Source organism: Amphiprion ocellaris, chromosome 22 (genome assembly GCF_022539595.1).
Source record: "Amphiprion ocellaris isolate individual 3 ecotype Okinawa chromosome 22, ASM2253959v1, whole genome shotgun sequence".
NCBI lineage: Eukaryota > Metazoa > Chordata > Actinopteri > Pomacentridae > Amphiprion > Amphiprion ocellaris.
The window spans coordinates 17,997,400-18,019,510 of NC_072787.1; the positions used below are offsets into that span (position 1 = coordinate 17,997,400).

Below are 22,111 nucleotides of genomic sequence, written 5' to 3' on the forward strand. Positions count from 1 at the left end.
TAAACACCATGCTGAGACAACAGAGGCACTGGCAAGGTCACTGTGCCGCATAGCATCTGGACAAGCGCTCTATTGCTCGGTTTTCAGCAAATCAGGGTCTTGAGGGGGCAGTCTGTACAAGTGTGCGCATCACATTGCCTGTACTGCAGTATATTCAAGTACTGCTACTAGATTGTACATTCAAAATGTTAGCTAAGACATCATAAGTAAGATGGCCATCTTACCCCTACAGCCAAAACTCTTTGACATATTAAGTTTATTCCAACAAGGAACATTTATCTTAAATATACATGATCATTACTATCTGTCATACAGCTACAACCATCTTAAAATTAAGACTGCACTGATCCCATATTTTCTTTCCATCTATCCTGATACCTCTATCTGCCATACAGATTGGGATGCATTTATATGTAGCATAACAGGAGTCCAGGGATTTCAGTGCAACAGTGTAAGTGATGTTGAAACAGGGAAATTTGTAAACCGTATTTAATGTAGCACAATCACATCATGATAGATTTGGTTTTCTTAATAAGGTCAGGATCGGCACCAATAACGAGCCGCTGTAACAGATCAGTGCATTGACATTGAAAATGAGGGCATGCCCTCAATGATTTCTCAAGATTTAAATAAAGGTTGAATGAATGAATGAATGAATGAATGGTACACGAGTATTCATTGAAAAATGGGTTTAATGCAGCAATAAAGAAATATATCTGGTTGGAAATTGGTGCAAATCAGACGTGTGTCTGATGTGAACAAGTATCACCAGGATTTGTTTTTGAAGACGGCAGAATGCATTTATAGTTTTGCACTGTATGTCTTCAGTGTGTAACAAGAGCCACATTGAAAATTCAGATATAAAGTGCAGTTTGTGTCAGACAGAATGAACTGCAAGGTTCAGCAGAATATGGGATCTTGCTTTCTAATAAACAGGACTATAAATTAACACTTTAGTTGCAATTTATCTAGCTCATTTATTTATCAGTAAATTTGTTGGTCTATAAACTATCAAAGTATAATCAAAATACCCCTCCCAAAATCCATCAAATGTTCATCAAAAATAGCTTTTAAAATAGTATTCAGTTAACAGTATTTTGTTTTTTTATCAACTTACTAACTAAATTATTGACTGTTGGTTGCAGCTCTAACAATGAATAAGCTCTTCTGTCTGGTACATTAACAACTTTAATTTCTCTAATTTTATAAGCCTTAAAGCGTTGTGTAAATACATTTTTAAAATAGTTTCTTGTAAGCTAAGTGTTGGCAGCTTACCCGGACATATTTCATTTATTAGGTTGACCATGCTCTTGACAAAGAAAGCAGACACACATGACTAAGCCAGTTTACACCACAGTGTACTGACCTGCAACATATAAACTACCAGCATGTCATTACAAATGGCCAATTGCACGTACAGGGACGACAACAAAGGGCCAAATGTGTAAATAAACAAATGCATCAACTGATGAGGCTAAACAGTCCATATCTACAAACACAAACTGGGTAGTCTATTAGAGAAGCTTGATGCAGAGCGGACACAGGTGAAGCAAGGAGACCACATTGCTCGTCTCAGCAGTGTGTCCTGTGAACTGTTCCTGAACTGCTTTCTATTTAATGCTTTCCGCAGATCAAAGGAACACCAGTCTAGCCTTCAGTTTCACCTACGTATGAGAGTGAATGATGAGTATTTGTACATGCAGTATGTGCAGAAAAACACTCACATCTGATAAGCTGAGGTTTAACCCCCGTTGAACAAAATCCTCCCTCACCTCTAATTCCCACCTCTTTAACAGGAAAAATGAACTGCAGCTTGGCCTCAGTACACACATGGAGATGTTGACCACTGGCATTTTTTGCCTCACAGTGACTTGTAAAGATCAAACAGCCCTTGAGATGATAAGGAACAGATTACAATTATTCTATCAGTTAGTTCAAAGCAGGGCAGTGTGGAATGAGCCCTAAGAACCGTACGCATTGGTGACAGTCTATGGAGGTGGCCGGCGTAGCATTTGAAAACATGCGTTATCAGGGAGTGATCTTTCTTACCTCCCTGGTTTGAAAGGACGCTCATCCTCTTCATTTACTTACATCTGCACACTTGGTTGCGTGCTTGAGTTAATATTAAAGTAGGTTTTGGAACCTGGCCCAAATACTTCCTGCGTTTTGAGATTATTTAACGTCAAACAAGGAATTTGGGAACACAGAGAGCTGGACATGAATAGGAAATGCAGGCTAAAAAAATAACAATGTCACTATCCTTAAACTCTTTAAACTTTCTCTTTGTGCCCCGGTCTAAAGGCTCCTGGTCTGCTTTCAGAAGCCAGTGAAAAGTTGCCGCTCTTTAATGTCCACAGCACCAAGCCAGAAGTTCTCGTGAAAGATATCATCTCCATCCTATTAACCAGGCTACCATTCTAGGCCTGACATTAAATGAGGCAATCATTTCGCCAGCAGTGACAGTGGCACTGGAGTGTCTGAAATGGATCCTTAGGAAAAACTTCCTAAACATAAAATATGGTCCCTGCCATGGTGGCTACTGCCCTTCAGCTGAAAATTATGAGAGTAAGACAGTGTCAGAGAAAAAGCCAGTGTCAAGTGTGTGAATTTTGTGAATGTCTGCGTGTGTCTGTGTGCCTTGCTGAATTTTCAATGCTAATTGATTCCAGTGTGGCCTGCTCCATCACACCCAATAGGGCAGTCAACCCCCTCCCTCCCCTATAATGTGCCAACACGTCTCCCACAGACATACCGTTTAATCTCCTCTGAAGGGCTTCCTCCTGCAAATGGATGCAGTAAATCTGCTCATCCAGGTCCTCCAGGATCTGAAGGGGAGGGAGCAGAGTAGGAAGAGATGAAATAGGTTATAATTAGGCCCAAAGTGGGACTGGAGCGATGGCAGATGGGAGGATGAGTTGGTGATGTATTTGTAGTCCTCTGTTGTGCATTTAAATGGCCGACTGAGACATCTTTCAGAACTGAGGAGCAAAGTGGCCTCCAGACTGACTCTGATCTCTTAAAGTTCAAGCCTGTGGTCTTTCACAAACTTTTAAAAACCAGAATTTAAACTATTCCAAAAACTTTTTCCATTTGCTAAACATTTTACAAACCAACCATCTAAACACTTTACCCAAATCATTACTTACCGTTGGCTTCACTAGTAACTGGCCCATGACAGTGAACATCCTGGACAATCCCACAGGAGTGCACACTACATAGCAGGTGGAAAACAGTGTTATTAGCTAGTGTCTTCAACCGCAAACTAATACAGAACAGTTTAACACCGTCACGGCTATGATATTCTGTTCAGTGTGGAATAGAATGGCTTACTTAGCAAAAGCAATCCTCCCATCAGAGATATACAGGAATAGAGGTATGGCAGGTAGAATTCCCAAAGATCTGCAGAAAGAAATGCATTTATTTATTTTAAAATAGCCTTAGAAAAAGTTTAACATTTTAGTGAATACTACAAACAGTTCTCATATGCATCTCTAAATTAAAACATCACATTTTATGACTTTTATATGTGTGAAGCAATTAAATAAGTTGAAATATGTTAATTTGTGAGCTCAAGCATATTTTAGCACTTCATTTGTGACCCAAGCTAGCTGTTTTCCCACTCGATTCTTTTCCAGCTTCCATGCTAAGGTAATCAACTTACAGCTTAAGTTTTATAGTTAATATATGATAAACAAACAGGTGTATCTCTCACATTGTAAAACCATTACTTTGAAAATGCCACAAGAGATTAACAATCACAAATAAAAAAGTCTATTCAAAACATACCATAAAGTGACTCCATACTGGCTGCATCATTGTCAATGAGGGCTGATGCCACCCACACAATTCCCAGAATGAGCAAAGCCAACAGGAAAAGCATCACAAAGGTCTCCAAAATACGTGCCTTAATGCCCTGTCAGAAAAAAAGACACATATCAGAAAGACAAATATACAAGTGATACATCTGAAATCATTATCACAATAAACATAAGGATGTTAGTGCAACTTTAATTTGACTAGGCTTACTTCAGGATTATAAAAGCTGTGCAGGATATGTAAATCAAGATTTATTTTGCCCAATCCAATCAGAGAAATTATGATTTTGTATCCGCTGATACTAAGTGCTAATCCAAAACCATTTTCCTGGATAACACAAACTTCAAGTAAAGTTATTAAAATCAACTCTATATATATGCTTGACAACAAAATAACTGGTAAACTCTAATGAATTAGGGCAAAAATTGGATTTCTGTATCCACGCTGTTCCTTCATGCTAGATTGGTGGTTTATAATCTTGTTGTAAAGCTCTCACACCTGCATTGCAGACTTCTAAGGGATTTACAATTTTAAATATTTATGCTCTCGCTTTACAAACCCGTGTGACAGTGGATATAACCAAAGGATGAAGCTTAGGTTTGTTCTCAATTAAGATGCCTTGATTGACCCCAATCCCAACCTTTGGGATCGCTAGTGATTAGGCAAGTGAAGAAGATAAACATCTATTAAAGACACATCAAAATAAGTTGCTACTAAATTATGTAAAGTGAAAGTTTGAAGAAAAAAGTAACAGTTGATGACCAGAATCCCCAAAGCACACCACCTCATCTGTCAAACATGATCGTGGTTCTGTTTTGGCTTGGGCTCTTACGGGTGCCAATAGAACTGGCACACTGGCATTTAAAGATGATTTATCTGCCAATGGAAGCATCTCAATGAATGCAGAGGTGTGCAAGAACATTCTGTGTACTCAGATTAAGACAAATGTATCAAAACTCATTTGATGGCATTTCAGCTGGATAGTGACTCAAACTATGAAGGGAAATCAACTAAAGAGCTTTGAAAAGTAAAGATGAAGTGGAATGCCATTAACTGGTAGAGACAATCACTACATTGAACTTGCTTCCTCCAGCAATGAGAGCTGGCAGCAGTGAAGGGAGAGTATCACTTGGGATGATACATGTGTGTGTGTGTGTGTGTGTGTGTGTGTGTGTGTGTGTGTGTGTGTGTGTGTATATATATATATATAAATAAAACGATGATGTCTGTGGGTCCAGGGCCTGAAGCAGTCACTGACTGAAAAAGATTTTTACATAATAATACTGGTTTGTTTGATTTGAAGTGCATGTGTCCACTTACTTTGAACTCCTAAATTTTGGGCACTTTTTATTAAAAGTACTGTATCTCCCACAGATTTATATACAGACGTAAACCTACTCAAAATAATACAATTTGGCTCTTTAATGTCGTATTCATTGTTTTATTTAAAATTGAATGCAAGAACAGAACTTTGAAAAACAACAAAGAAAAAAGTGTAACTGTCCAAATAACTGGTCTGGTCTTGATGGTACATTAAAAAAGGAGCTAAAAGGTGTAATTTCTGACATTTTATATCTAATTTCTAAACTCCAAACAAGATTTCTTTCACAAGAAATCGCCTGCTTCCCTCATCGAGCCTCACTCATGCCAAACAGCACCATTTCCATTCACAAGACACACAAACATTACATAAACGCTCCAATGGATTCCTGTGTAAAACAGCTCTTTTATACACACATATTGTGGTCTATAAAATGTGTCCAACGGGGACTGGTTGTGGCAGAGGTGAAATTAAAAAGAGGAGCGGTGGGGGGGTTGCTGTAAGGAGCATGAAGCCTGGCTAGGTCAGCTACTGTCTGCGATCAAGAGCAGACCTCCCATCTGGAGCCGATTAGGAGCTCCCTTAGCGCCACGGTCATGTCCCAGGCCGCGCAGACGAGAGGGTTTTGGGGTAATTTGGGTTTTCCGGGTCACAAACTGCTGAGTGGTTAATAAAGTCCTCCTCTACCTGTTCACACAGTTTCCATAACCTTCCTCCCCCGCTGGAGAGCCGAACTGCCGAGCGCTGTAAGATGGATCGACACTCTCATGCACATGTCAGGTAGGCTACCAGGCATGGGATAACAAGCGCTCTCTGCTTTTTTGAGCGCTGTTTAAATTGGGTACATATGAGCAATTTGTTACCAGCTAACATAATGGCTGTGTGGTTGCTGTTCAGTATTTGCCAACAGGTACGTGAAGGGGGGGTTCTCTTTGAAAGTTTCCCCTGTTAATCATGAAGCCCCTTTATAGAGTGGAAATGGTTATAATTCTGGAGATTGAATCAAACAAGCTTTAGTTCTTAGTTCCTCAACACTGTTCCAAACCACCTGTCCTTCAGCATCTGCATTTCAAGTTCACTATTAAACAGCTTCAGTGCTATTGTACTAATCACTAATAACTCACTCTCAAGCTTTTTGTATGAGTCACAGATATATTTGATCAATTTACTGTCTGTATATGTTTATGATCTACTCAATCTATGCTTACAATAGTATTATATGAGTTTGGTTTAATCTAAGATTTCATTCATTGTCAGTGGCAAAAATCCCCTGTAGCATCCTTTTTCTATTACTGAGCAACCACAAGCGTCTTGCCTCCTCTTACAGTATTATTCTGGAAAAGCCTCAGTGTGCAAATGTAGAATTTTCTAGCACATCAGAGAGGGAAGTGGGCAGGGTCTGGAGTGCCCCAGTGTGGCCATGGTGGACACTGCAGTCATTTGACAGGTAATGATAGACCAGGTAGAACCTTTAGTCAGCATGAAATTAACCTAAAAAATCTTAGTGCCAGATTATAGTTTTGTACACAGCATTACCAGTGACATCACAGTGGTGTCATATGATAAGGGAACCATGCATGCATTTTTGCTGTTATGCCATAAACCAGCAATAAACTCACTACTCAATGCAGATCAACACACCACTATATATCCACTAATCTGACAAAGATATGAATTTTGCTTACTGTCTCGCGCTCTTTTGTACACTCACATATTTGAGTACATCAGATGGATGCTGCAATCAAGCATTTCATAGCCCAGTTCAACTAGGCAGTGGGGAAAACGCTAAACACCGCTGAATAAAAAAAGAAACAGAAGGGATGAGATTGGGGAGAGAGAAATAAAAGAGAGGGAACAACAGAGAGAGACTGGTGGAGGAGAGGAGTCAACGTCTGAGCGCATCTCATTCCCCAGAGGTAGGAGAGGTGAGAGAGGAATGCTTTCAGGGACTTCAGCCACGTCCCACACGTGCTCTCTTAAGGATGCATCAGAACAAGCAGAACCCGCAGGCAGGACAGGCGTCCGTTCAAGCGCACCAGTCCACCTTAACAAGCTGCCCATGCCATGCTGAAGGTGTATTCCCTTTAGATAGGTCTCTCAATCATTTATAAGACTCAAATCATTACCCATTCAGATCATTTAGGGCAAAGGCAATGCTTGTCACCTCCCTTACTATCATCCCTGGCTCTTGCCTCGCTGGAAGAACAATCCACTGGGTCAGACATGATCTGACTGAACAGAAAGAGGAAACTGAACTAAGGGGCCTGATTGGTTTCATTGATCCATTTACATGCATGACATTGCAGACTCAAAGTTCTGTCTATGCTCACTTATTCCTGCAAAGGAGGCAAAAAAATGTGCACTTTGTTCCTTGTAACAAAGAGGTAAAAGAAAAAAATGGTTTAAAAATAGGAAAATCTAACTAAGTCATCATCAATGATCAAAGATAAAACTGTCAACTGGTGAAGGAAGAGAGGAAAAAAGAAAAAGACCTGTGCCTTGGCATCAAGAGTGCCCGCTGAAAGTTTCTATTCTTGCCATTCTAAATGTGTAACTACCTCTAAATATAGCAGCTCTGAAATATTCAGCATCCCCTGATCCTCACACCGACATCGAGTGAGGGGCTGGTTAACTGCAGCTTTGTTCATACAGGAGTGGAGAGATTTCCAAGAAATGCTTGTAGTGGCCAGAGAGAAAAGCAACCGCTTCATATGCAGCAGCAAACAAACATGCATGAATTCATGTACACACAAACACACGCACGAGGACAGACACGCACACACACACACATGCGATCAGACGAGTAAATCAACCTCCAAATCCACCCAATTACACAAAGCCGCAGAGGGCCTGGAAACAGTTCACAAGCTTTTCACCTAGCTTGTGCTGCAGACAAACTAAAGCACAATCTGCCACTGTCTTTGATGTAGTGTTTCCACTGATGAATCCAGCAAAGAGTTCATCTCTGGAAGCTGAATGTATCAGTGGGGAAATGTGAGAGCTTGAGGGATGATATTTGCCAAGGCACAGGGCTATATTGAAGAAAAGAGACCAAAATCAGACACGGGATAAGAGTTAGGAGGTGCAGGAGCTTCCTAGTTGCTGCCATCAATCCTTAGCAGGTCAGCAGGTGGTGGCAGAGATCATCTCACGGACCATCCTTCTGCTCACTGTCAGGGACGTGTGCAACAAGGGCCAAGAGTGTAATAAGTGAGGAAGGGGGCAGGGTCCTTTTCACTCCCGAGCAAAACGACTGCCCTCTCTGCTAAAAACATGCCAGATGCTCAGGGACCTTATTAGCGTATCCTTCAACCAGTCGGCCACAGTGACCGTGTCAAAGACAGAAAGCAGAGGAGAGGGACACTCCCCTGTAAAGCTGCACAATGAACTTCTAAAGACTCTTAAGACTTCTTAATAAAGCACCAGCGACACAGGAGCATGGGTTGGCATCAAGTCGTATCATTTAAACTTCAGTGGAGTGAGACAACGCTTTGAAAGTGACCATTCTGTGACATTACTGATGAGTCAGAAAACAGAATAACGTGACTGAGGGAAATACCGCCAGCATTTTCTCACGTTAATGTCTCATGTTTTGTTTTGATTTAAAGAAAGTTGCCGCACTGATATAACTTCAAATAAGTGACTGCATCCTGGGTTTTCTCGAGCAAAAGATAGGAAATAAGAACACTTACCAGCGTATCAACATAACATTATACTCCACTTAAAGTCATGTGATTGAAATGGTGTAGCCGAGTCTACATGAATTGCTTTATAATATGCAAAAATGGCTAAAAACCGAGCACAGAATCAGTCAGGCTTCACAACTTTGTAACTTAGTTAAGAAAAAACTGAGTCATGAGAGGAGGGGAAAATCTTGCTTGTTCTTTTTAAAATTCCCAGCTCAAACTAATATGTCACCATGGCAATGAACATTGTAACAGGCAGCTTTAGGGAGACATTGTGACCTTAAAGGAAGGTATGTAAACACCACTTTATATTCTCCGGCTGGCCCTGCCCGAAAGAAGGCCTGGGAAAAATGTCTGCATGTGCAGGAGATTTGAAATAAATATCCAGGCCCCTATTGTGGAGCTCCAACAAAGAGGAGTATCTTAGTAACACCACACGGGTTTGCTTGGCGAGACGTTTTCTCTCCCCTCCTCCTCCTCCACAATAAACACACTTCTCATCATCGGCGGGTTAGAGTTAGGATGAGATTGATGAGGAGTTTCTTTAACTACCAGATGAAACCTGTTGGCCCTTCGCTGGGTCAGTCAGGGGGTCAGACTCGTTCCAACTCGTTTCAGGATCAAACACATTTCTATACTGTGGGTAAGGCCGAAAGACTATTCACTGCAAAGCATACTCAATTTATATACTTCTTCACACAAAACCCCATTAGAAAACACACAGTTCTAAAACTTACTGAAGATTTTGCATACTTTAAAAATGCTAAACACACTATAACTGTTACTAACTCAGGCTGTGGCACTGAATACACATTTCACAGATTTAAGAAAACAAACATCTAAAGGATGCCTACAATACACTACACTAGAAATAGGCCAGGAAGTTGTCACTGTCAAAACTTTTTTTTTTTAACCTTGATCTAACTGTTTCTGTGTAAATATAGCTGCAAGTTATCATACTCATCACATATGATTATTAAGACAGTTATAGTCTCTTGATATAAATAGAAGCCTGAACAAAGGCTGGTGCTGATGTCTTCACAGTCTCTGCTAGAACATGCTGATCATCTTAGTGAGGATGACATGGATGGCTCTCATCATTACAATGCCATCTACTGGTGGTGTGGAGACAACTATAACACAGACAGTGTCATTAACACTAGACTTACTTTATTAGGTACACCTGTAAAATCAAATGCAATCCAGTACAATAGTTGAGCCATAAATTCTACTTTTACAAAACATCTACATGTTCAGTTTTCGTTGACATCAAAAAGATAAAGATTGTGCTTTATGTTTATTTTAAGGTCATATTTAAAAGTATTCCTGTTATTTGATCCACCCTATTAACATGCATGGGGAGGGCAAAATATTGGGCACACCTTTGTATGTACACTACCACCGCCCACTACAACCTCAGCAATAAGCATAAAGTAAAACCATCACGTTTTTGACAGCATCAACAAAAACTGAAAACGTAAAAGATTTGTATAAATACAATGTATGGCAGAGCTGTTGTATTGAATAGCAGTAGATTTCTCATCAGAGAGTGTATATTGGGCTTTATAAAGACTCAAAGTAGACATTTTATGTATCCCAATGTCCTAAAAACTCAAACAATATAAAGTACAGTTTAGAAGAGAACTACAGTGATATATTGATCAGTTGTAGACTGCTGAACTAATTTCCTGAAACAATGCTGATAATCGGTTAATCAGTTTGAGTAATTTTTTCAGAAAAGAAAAGCCAAAATCCTCTGATTCCAGCTGCTTAGATTTACGTATTATCTAGTTTCCTAACTCCTCAGTGACAGTAAATTGAATATCTTTAGATTGTGGGAAAAAATTAATTAATTTAGAATATAGATTTATATGCATGACCCAACGGCATAAACACACCACAGTATAGGGTCTCTAAATATGATCGGAACCTAAAAACCAACTACACAATGACCTTTAGCGGCCTCGGTGATGCGGCTCTTCAGCAAAGATTTGAGAACACAGCAGTAAAATGGGAGACATTTTACAGCAGCAAATAAAGCTACATCATAACATCTGACATCAAGACCCTAAGTCACTCTGATTCATCCACAATTTGGACAATTTGTTAAACTATTAATCACTCAGGTGACAGAGCCTCTAAAGAGTTGAACATTAAAAAAAAACATTTAAAAAAAACATCCACATTTCCATCTTTATTCTGTTGGCGTCTTTTAGTACATCGTCAAAAATAAACACAGCCACATGAAAAGGCTGACTTACAACGTTAGTAGTGAAATTCATCATTCACTTCATTTCCGCAGTCAAAGGGACCTCGCAGTGCCATAACATTAGCCCAGGAGGTTAAAATGCCACATAAAACCTTATGGCATTGTGGTCTGATGCTGTTATTGGATAAAGGGATAACATCACATTATAAAAACTCGGATCTGTGCTTTACATTCTTCTTGCTGTCAGCCCTATAATTCACTCCGCAGGCAGCTCAGTGTTTTTGGGTAAAACAGGAGTGTCGCCTCTACACACCCACACAATATATACCTGGAAGTGCAGCTCAACACTGAACAGTGCTTCCTCTAAGCAAATTTATGGAAGCTACATAGCAAGAAACAGTCTTGCTGAAATGAAAAAGAACAAAAAGGAGAAATGTGAAAGAGGCCCTCATCCTGCTTCCTACACATCAGGGCCTGCCCTCTGCTGAAGAAGTCCAACCGAAACAAATTAGTGGGCTGAGGAAGAAAAGAACTGGCTATACACTACAGTACAGACTAATTTTTATGTGCTTTTGCCAGGAGGGACATAAACCAGAGAGGTTTCAAACTGTGACACAGGATAGAGGTGTATTAAAAGTAAATCTTTCCCCCTCCATTTTGCAAGGCTCTATTGTGCTGTCATGTTGCTGCGACTTTATGGACTTTTGGAACACGAGCCCCCAGCCTCTTTTTTGGGGGGTAATCAATTAAACGAGGAAGTTCGCTGAGCCTTACAACTCGATTATTAGCCTGTCCTTTTGAAGTTTTATTTTAGGGGGCTGGGGAGGGGGTGACAAGGAATCAGGCTTTAAATCAGTGGGGCCGATGCAGCAGTGTTGAAGCGTTTGCAGCCTATGGCCTTATTGAAAGGGTTTGTCAGGATGTGGCACTGGGCGAAGACCAGATTCAGACTTTCATGGTTAATGAGCTTTCTGCGGTGGCAGTTACGGTCAGTGGCGTGAGTCAGGCAGAGGGCAAGGACTAGGCACCTGCTGCTGCTTTAGCTATTAAGAGGAAACCTCTTGCATGCTTATCAAAACATTCAAATATGTGAACACCAACGACAGGAAACGGTTTTTTAAGGTTATATATTTTTAAACGCATAATTTCTTGACATTACAATTTGCGTTGCAACCTCAGACTAGCACATAGCAACTATATGATAGTGACTTTCTAGATTTTAATAAGCTTTCTGGAGACTTTTAAGTTTGTTTCACACTTTGAAGTTGTCATAATAAATTTGAGCAGAATTTTGTTACATTCATTGATAATCCTACCTCAACAAAGAAATAAAAAACAATCATACATATAAATATTCCAAACAAACACTTGGACAGTTAGACAGTCTTGATGATTTGTACCTTTTTCGATCCTGCAAATCCCTCAGACTCCAAAAAGAAATAGGCAAAGGGCATCAGGACAAAGAGGCAAAGGTTGGAGAACAGTGACACCAGGTTCCACAGACCTGAAAAAACAAACACGAGTACATAGGCATATAAACAATACAGTATAAATCAGTAGCTGTCTTTATAAACTGACCATTTCTTTAGCTTCTTGGTCAACAATCAGGTGTTCCCAGATTAGAAATAAAGTGGTTGGGAGGTGAGGTACTAACACAGGGTTATCTGTCAAGTTAGCCTATTTTCTAAGACATGGACTCTACTGCCATCTGGTGTATGTTGGAACAAACAGCAGCCTTATTACCAGAGCTGGTATTGAACACTGACTGTGCAGTGTCTGCATGAACGACAGTGACACAAAGAATACAGATGATCTTCTGCAAATAAAACAAACTCACTTCTGAATCTAATGTGGTTTGAAAATGTTATCAGAGAAACAAACTGACTCCTTTCATCTAATAAGCAGCTGCGGTCAGTGATCTATCCGTTATGAAAGACTAAATCAAATTTACAGCCAAATAATATTTCAACACATACAGAGTGCTTTATGACAGTATTTGAAGAAAGGAGTAAAACTTCTTAATATTTATCATATGCAACATTTGGGTTAATGTCAGCTGCATTCATTCTACAAAACTCAAAATTACAAAACCTTAATTTACCATCCTGAGTGAATGTAAAATCAGTCACAATATGTTCCATCTTTGTTTTTATGTTCCTAAAAATGCTATAAAATAAAAACACTCAAAGTCAGCATGTCTTGTTTTACTTCTTAAACTTGGATCAGATGCAGATTTAATGTTTATGTGCTGCTAGAAAATTAATTTTCATTCTCTTCTACAAAAAATTTGCCAGTGTGGAAGAAGAGCATAGATAGTTGTGCAGTTACGATTTCTGCATCATCATGATACAGTTTCATTTGTCAAGTTCAACATTCACTGGATTAAACAAAACAGACATTGCTATAGTGTTATCATATTTATTAAACAATTTAACTTATCAGGTATGTATCTTTATGTCAACCCACACTAATACTACATACATACAGTATGATGAACAATATTATTCATAGATGGATTGAGGTCAATTTTATTAATATTTGAGAAATAATTAAATGAAGCAGTTATATATTCTAAGTTGTTTTAATCCGTTCTGAACCACTGCACTATATAATGCAATTTGGGCATCTAATTCAAATGAATCTCTGGCCCAAGTCTGACTCGCAGGACTTCAAGAAAAATACAATAAAAATACATTCATATTAGCTATTATGTGGATACTCCTCTGTAATTTGCATAGATTATTAATAGACACATCTACTGATTCTGGCATTAATATAGCAAATAAACTGTAATGCTAGTGTTACTGTAAATATGCTATAGGATGTCTAATTTCTTAAGTGCATAAGTATTTTTTAATCAAAGAACAAAAGGTGAGAAATTGAGAGAAAATTAGTTTTTGAACTAAACAGACCATGAACTGTGTGAATTACTGACCGTGAATGAGGGAGCCATTGAGCCACTGAATGTAATAGTTTTTGGGGAAGGAGAGAAGGATCTCATTACTAATGATTGAGAAAGGCAGTAGGAAGACGGCACCACCCGACACTGCCAGGGTGAAGGTGCACAAGTACAATCTGCAAATGGAATCAAACAGACAGACAAGAACATATACACAGACAAGTGTTAGGACAAGTAGAAACTAATACCTGCACAATCCCAGAAAGGCAAAACATGTTTCCTTTCAAATGAGATTATATGCTTCAAGCAATTACTTACTTATTAAAAGGAATGAATCTGAACTGCATTTTATATTTCCAAAGAGGGATTTACTTTACAGTGTGAAAAGAATTAATAGGAAACAGCAAGTGAGAAATTAACTTATTTAATGACAGCGACAACTTCAGGAGCAGTGAACTGTCAGCGGGCTCATTGCCAATCAATATTTTTAATTATGCTTCTAGTCCTTGCTTTATTCATTTCTGCCCCAGTCTGAGAACAAAAGACACAGACTGGCAGTGTTTCTGCAGACTGCAATTTGTAGAGATTCAGAGACAGTAGCTATCCAGACTGGGCCCGAGGGACTGACCATCTGCTCAGTGGGCCGGCACAAAGTCACCACTTCACCATATCACTAAAGAAGCTTGTTAGTCTGAAGTGCTTTCTATTATTGTACATTGTGCACCATTTGTCCCAGCTGGAACTATGTAGGTGGGATGAACGGGGCTACAACATTTAGCCTTGGATTCTAGATGAAGTGATCACTTTCTCATTAGTCAAACAGCTGACAAACATTCATTATATTTGCTTCTATTGTTGATTTTAATACACACAAGCTTAGTTAGTAGGTTTCTATTGAGCAATCCTTAAGAAATCCCTAGCACCTTTCTCCCAAAAAGTGCTTGCTCAAATTTCAAAAAGGATATTGTTCTATAAAGAGGGATGTACTGAAATCCGCATTACTCACGATATCCTGTTGACAACAGCATCTTCATCCTCATGGTCATCTAAAAAGGAAACCAAACCACTTCAGACACAAGGTGGGACGCTGAGTCAGCAAATGAGTCATGAAAAGGCCACAGTTTTATACGTCAAATCGCACTGAGGACTGATAAAACACCGCATTGGATTTTATTTAAATTCAAAGCACAGTGAGTCCCTAAAATATCAGACATTCTCTACCCATATCATTTAATACTCATTATTAACTGTAAGTGAAAAAACATAAGGGGTAAATTCGATTCAAATTTCAGATGTGGTAACCTTAAGTTTCCCACATGCAAATTACAGATGAGACCTTTATTGCACTGTTTATTACAGTTAAACAACAGGCCAAGTATTAAACATACAATTAATTTTAGTCCTGGACTAATGATGCTTTTTATAACCAATATATCTGCACGTTTCTAATCTCTAATTCCATTATCAAAACAAAAACATACACATTTGTTAGTAGCAGAGAAAGCCTTTAATTAGAGATTTTCTAAAAGAATCTAAATATAACGCAGTAAATATTACCTTTGAATAAAATACACTGAATAGTGCATGTAATGCCATGTTATATTTCACAATTACTTTGCACTGTAAGCGAGAAGATTTGCCTACCAACGACTGGGTGTGAGGAGAAACAGCCTAGTTTTCTACTGTCCAAATCTCAAGAGGGGATCTCTGGTGCAAAGTGGTCTACTTTGAAAATGAGACAAGGGAAGCCTTGGTGACCTGGACAGACTATATTTGTCCTGGGAAAATGGGGTACAGTTCATAATGTCTGCTCAGGTCTCCTTGTTTTCCTGTCTTTTTTCCATTTTTAACTCAGGTTAGAGTTTTAATTTGCATCAATTTCGCCTGTTCTAGCCAAGATGTTGTGTCAGCGATGTTACAGAAGAACATAACCATTTAAGATCTCATTAAAATTCAGACTTCACTTGACGCACCATGGTTCAGTTACCATTCCACAAGACAGGCTATGTCATTATTAGCCTGATAGTTTTACTGTGACCAATTGTATTCATGTTGCCACAGCCCTAAAAGCAATTTTGGGTGGATAAAGTTCACAATGATACAGAGCTGGCTGGAGCAGATTACGGGCATGGGTGTGGCTTCTCAAGCATACACTGAAAGGCTTCTTAGCTATGACTTCCTTTCAGTCTGCATACAATGAAGACTCCATCTCTGAACAAACACAGCAAAAACAGACAGATAACCAAACCTACATGCTGCTAGCTGTGAAATGGTTCTACCACAGACATGTTTCTGCTGTGTAAGTGTTGCAGATTCTTCAGGACAAGTCACGGTTTCACCGAGGCACGGTCTTATTTCTGTTCCCACAGAGGGAGAGATCATATTTACAGAGCACTCACCACTCTTCCTCTTGTATCTGGTTATGATGCAGTAGGAGACGATGTAGAGGACGGCAAACAGGAGGAAGCAAATCTGGAACAACATAAATCATACAGTATTTATTATAACCGGAGATAAATCAGTTCTTCCCTTATATCCCACATCAGCCTTTGAGATTGTTGTGCAAAAAAGACATTTTTATACTCTTCAAAATGTTTATTCCTCACAAGATATTTGCCATGTATGTGAATGCGTTCAAAATATACTGTATATTGTCCAAAGCTGCAACACTTCTGTGTAGTTCAAACTCAGTAAAACATTACTGTGTGTACACAGCAGACCTTACATCATTATTTGATGCGAAGAACTGACTGGACACACAGTGAAGACCTTGATTATGTCTGAATATTGACTCAGTATTAACCTATGAGTAATAGCAGGATATGCAAGTGGTCATGCAGGACATTTGTATTTTTTAAAAGTAAATGTAATAGGTTTTCTACTTCACTACAAACAGCCTCCTCTAGATGCAGTACAGGTTTTTTTAAGCCACATTCAAAGATTAATTTCATTTTCAATTTTCTGTTAATCATTTTTTCAATTAGATGACTGATATTTTGATCCATAGAGCAATTATCTTAAAATGCCCAATTTTGTCTTAAAATTTCCAACAATCCAAAACTAAAAATACTAAACATAGTTAAGAAAAACAGACAACAGCTATATTTGAGAACCTGAAACCAGTAATTCCTAAACATATTTACTTAAAAAAACACTTATACAAGTCAACAGTTTGAGCTATTGATTAATTGATAAATGATTGAGTGTTCTAGTTCGGGAGGACAGCCCAGAATACAGGGGTTAATACAGGCTTTCCTACTTGTATATGTCAATATGGAATAGTAATAGTAATGTAATGGCTGATACACTCTGAACAACATGTACTCACAAATGATTGCAGCCCCATCTGTGTGTAAGGTTTGTGTCAGTTGTAAATTTTGTTCAGAATATAGAAAATCAAATTATTTCTACCCCAATATTACACAAATCAGTGCATACTTAGCAGTTCAATATGAGCCATTTCTGTGATTATAATGAAGAAAACTGTGCAATGCATCACTGCTTTCCTCTGTCTGATGACATTAATTAGGCCAACACCACACGCAAAGCAGTCCAGAAATTAGGTAACCACAGCCTCAAGACAAGCTGGATAGTTTACAGAAAGATCACATTCCACATTCCCTCCTTCTACTGTGGCAGTGACGAGGATGTAACTAATGTTAGAAGCTCCCACTTCAGCACTTTGCTGTCTGTCAACACTGCACAACTCAACGGGATCGAGCTAGGATTTTGAAATGACTCAGCCAGACATCAGGCAGACAGGACACATTTCAGACAGACAAATTGACATAAAAAGAAATGCCAAACCTCCTCTGTAAATCTGGGAGTAATACAGTGTTATATGACAGCTGCAGCAAAACTGTTTTTCATATCTTATGCCGTCCCCTTCCAAATTAAAGACAGTGGATATATCTGAAGCTATAAACCCTGTGGTGACACTGGCTCAAGCCAAGCGATGTCCACAAAGGAGAAACCCCAGAATAACACAGAATCAGGTGCACACAGCTGATAAACTGACACAGACACAAAGATATAACAGTGTGGGGGGAGATAACTGCAAGTTTCAAGCAAACCAGCCAATACCACTGCAACCAGCCTTGATATCAAACTGTATTCCCTCAAACACCAAGCAAAGGAAACCAGCGGGTAATAGCGAGTCAGACTTGTCACATGCAGTTTGTAAGCATCTCCAACCAACTTAGCAACAGTATTTCACACCTTTATATGAACTCAAGCTGGAGCTGAGGGACGGTAATTAAATTTTTTCAAAGAGGGCTCTCTTCAAATCTATGTGCAGGAATAGTCCAAAAGCTTTCTGAGTTTTCCTGCAGATAGGTAATCGTTTTGTTTTAATGTTTTGCAGTGACTAAAACACACTCAGCAGGAAAATTCTGATTTCAAAAAGTAAAAACCTGAAATATTAGTTCCCATTGCAGGCTAAGGCATTAAGAGTAGGCTTTTAATGGAGCAAATTTTTTATCTAATAAAGCAAATACCTGGTCATGGACCATATATTGTTTCAAATGGGAAGGTCTGTAATGTTGTACTAAGTGTTGTCTTCTAATAGCAATAATGATAATATTTCCCCAAAAAATAGTTTGGAAAAGACTAAACAATTTGCTCTAGACGGTGCATATTTGTTGATGAAAGCATGTGAAAGTCTGATAATAATGTTAGAGCCTTGTTCTAAAGTGGTAAAGGCAAATGTGATGACTGACCACCTGTGAATTAGTGACACGTTATGCTGCATTAAGCTGATTTCTCACAGTAACTAGATTTTCTGCATTCTTTCTAAACACGACCCTGGAATTTCTCAACAATTATAATAGAGTTAGGTCCACTTTGGAAGAAATGTTTTCCCACACTTATGGTCTAATAAGAACACACCATCTTGTCACTGCATCGTCAATAATAACACTTAACCCAGAGTAACCTTGACTGCAATATAAGTACACTCTGTAACAAATATCAGCCCCCTAGCACGTAGAAGTTCAGCCATAACCTGACTCACCATAGACATTAAGGGTAAATGATACAGTGATGTTACAGCATCATGCAAAGGGATCTTAAGTAAAGAATTTTGATATGGGATACTGACAGCCAACAGAGCGATACTCAGGACAAAATGTTCAAGCTAAAGCTGAGATGTTGATCTCGCCTGCTGGTGAGACATTTGATAGTTTCTATACTTCAAAAGTGCCTGTCAGGAATGATTAAGTAGGCTCACTCTTCCTTTAAACTGTTTCACTTAACTTACTTAGTTTTTTTTCTCCCCTGAGGCTATACAGACATGCAGACACTGCAAACAATGTGATTTATGTCAAAGAAAGATCACCAGCCACAGCTGTTTTCAAGGCACGAACAACTGTTAATTAGTAATGTAATTTATTGTGTTGTGAACTTAAACACCAGCCCAAGGCAACTTTCAAGACACCAAAGTACAGTTCCAGTGGGAAAACATTTGCCAAACAACAATAAAACTCCTTACACATAACATTTCACAATTCCAAATGAATTTATAGGGCTGTAACTAATGGCTGTTTCAATTGTCCACTAATCTGTTGATTATTTCCCCAATTGATTGTTTAACCTGTAAAATGTCAGAAAATAGTTAAAAATGTCAATCAGTGTCTCCATAAATCCAAGATGACATCCTCAAATGTCTTGTTTTGTCCAAAACCCAAGACCCCGATAAAAATGACTTAAACCAATGAATCACTTTGCACATTAGCTGCTGATTCATTTACTAATTGACATCTAATTGAATAACTGATTGATCAGTGCAACTCTTTTATGAATAGCATGTCACAGAAAGGCCCTCTGTGTACATCAAATTAAAAAGGTTTAAGAATTATCCAATAATAAATGAGGGACATTTTTCTAAAAAGTGTAGCCCTTAGATCATTGTATATGTATCAAGCATATAATGGACTGAAAATGCATAAAATCGCACAATAAATATAACTTTGTGTAGCATTATGTGGCCAGTGTATTCTGAAATTAGGTCTGAACCAATTTTCAACCAACCAAATTACCATCACACAATTTTAACTGAGCAGCATCAATATGACACCATAATTTGAAAAATATAGGATATTACAGAATTTTTCCAGAAAATGTGTACTGCATGGTATGTTAAAATTTGAGACAGACCAGCAAAAGCCTACAGTATACCCAGCAGACATTAAAACCTCAATGCTTCCCTTACATCCCACATTGCAGTACAGTATTACTGTACAATAATGAAACTTTTAGGCTCAGTTAACTGTTTATTCTTCACATGATATTTGCTATGTTAGTGAATTATATTCAGGATATGCTGTATGTCCAGTGTTGCAAGACTTCTGTGTAGCTCAAGCTCAGTAATGCACCGATGTATGTACAGTGTAGACTTTACATGATTATTTGATGTGATGGACTGATAAAAAATCCAGCTGGGGATCTGGATTATGTCTGAAAATTGACTCTTCAGCATCAGCCCACGATCATCAGTAGGATATGTTACTGATCATACAAGGCATTTGCATATTATAGATAGTACATATAATGCCTTTGCTACTTCACTACAAGCAGAGCAGCCTAACAAGTCAATTTTCTGCTGATTGTTTTCACAATTAATTGATGTGTCATTTAGTCTATACTGTAAGCAATTAACTAAAAATGTCTCTCACAAATGGCAAACAGTCCAAAGCCGCAAAGGCTAAGAAAAAGATCATTTCAACAATACTCAAATTGTGTCACGGCCTGACACAATATTCATTAAGCAGCATCAATATTACACTCCAATTTGAAAAACAAAAGATATGATAGATTTTTTTTTTTAACAGATCCTCTGTTCACTTGTCTGCTGTTTATTTTCTTAACTGATTCATCATAAATAAAAATGCCCTTAACAAATGTACAACAGTTCCAAACCACAAATACTAAGACCAGTTCAGAAAAATAGAACACATTTGTATTTGAAGCTAAAACCTGTAAATTTTTTCCATTTTCAAAAAATCACAACAATAGCTTAATTGTGTCACAACATGACACAATATTCACTGAGCAGCATTAATAATACACTCTAATTTGAGAAACATAAGATATCACAGATGTTTTTATAGATCATCTGCTGACTTATCCACTGATTAATTGCTCAAATATCTGACTCATCGTTGGATCTATGATGTCAGGAATTAACTAAAACAGTCCAAAACCACATATACTAAGAGCAGTTAAAGAACAAAAAACACTGGAATTTGAGAAGCTGAAACCAATCATTTCTTTACATTTTTAAGTAAAAAAAATACAACAGCTAAAGTGTGTCATAGCATGACACAATATTCATTGAGCAGCATCAATATGCTAAACGGTCCAGAATCACAAATATTAAGTGTAGTTATTTAAACTGAAGAGGCTGCAATAAGATATTTCTTTCGATTTTTACTTTAAAAATCACCTAAACAATATCCAAATTGTGGCATAGCATGACCCAATATTCACTGAGCAGCATCAATATTACACTGTAATTAATATATTACAAAATATGGATGTCACCACCCTGAATTAGTGAGCACTGGGACATTTTGTTCATGTCCTCCTCAGGTATGTTTACAAGTCTTCTCAAGTATCCATAAACATCGTGTTAGCTGAGTTCCACTACTGTGATCAACTAAGTAACGTTAATTAACGGTAGCTAATATTAACGTAAGCCCAGACTAATTAGCTCGATCACTCGTTTTTTTTTTAATACATAAAACTTGGTCGATAGCTTGAATTGTATTAATTACCATAATATTTGATGCATTATAAAATGCCGTATCATGCTTAATAAATTCTGCCGAGTCAAACTGACAGACGAAGCTAACGCTAGCTACCGTTAACGTTAGAGGACGTTGTTAGCCAGCTAGCCTTCATTAGCCGCTCCGTTACTTACGATGTACTCTCGAACTTGGCTGTGAAAATTCTGCTCTCTGATAGTAACATCGTCTTCTTCCATTCTTCATATTGCAAAACACAGAAAACATAAAAAGCTACAGACTCACTACATTCTAGCTCGTACAACAGGCGGCAGCAACAACAACTCAAGCACCTTCCTGCCTCTGCAATAACTGCACTGACTGGTTAAAAGACAGTTTACATCGAAGCAAACCCGCTCCGAGCCAAAAAAAAAAAAAAAGAAAAACGCCCCAAAATAA

At 38.4% G+C, this 22,111-nt stretch overlaps 1 protein-coding gene across 1 annotated transcript in view; it reads right to left on the reverse strand.

The window, feature by feature from the left end:
- lmbr1 (limb development membrane protein 1) overlaps window positions 1–22,065 on the reverse strand; it is a 38,493-nt gene extending 16,428 nt beyond the window's left edge. The window contains exons 1-9 of the mRNA XM_023287542.3: window positions 21,850–22,065; window positions 16,331–16,403; window positions 14,938–14,977; window positions 13,968–14,107; window positions 12,433–12,536; window positions 3,787–3,913; window positions 3,331–3,399; window positions 3,147–3,211; window positions 2,753–2,825 (exon numbers count right to left, since the gene is read on the reverse strand). Of these exons, the coding sequence (XP_023143310.1) occupies window positions 2,753–2,825; window positions 3,147–3,211; window positions 3,331–3,399; window positions 3,787–3,913; window positions 12,433–12,536; window positions 13,968–14,107; window positions 14,938–14,977; window positions 16,331–16,403; window positions 21,850–21,912 (754 nt within the window). The 5' untranslated portion in view covers window positions 21,913–22,065. The remainder of the gene's footprint in view (window positions 1–2,752; window positions 2,826–3,146; window positions 3,212–3,330; window positions 3,400–3,786; window positions 3,914–12,432; window positions 12,537–13,967; window positions 14,108–14,937; window positions 14,978–16,330; window positions 16,404–21,849) is intronic.
- Between the last annotated feature and the right edge of the window lie 46 nt (window positions 22,066–22,111).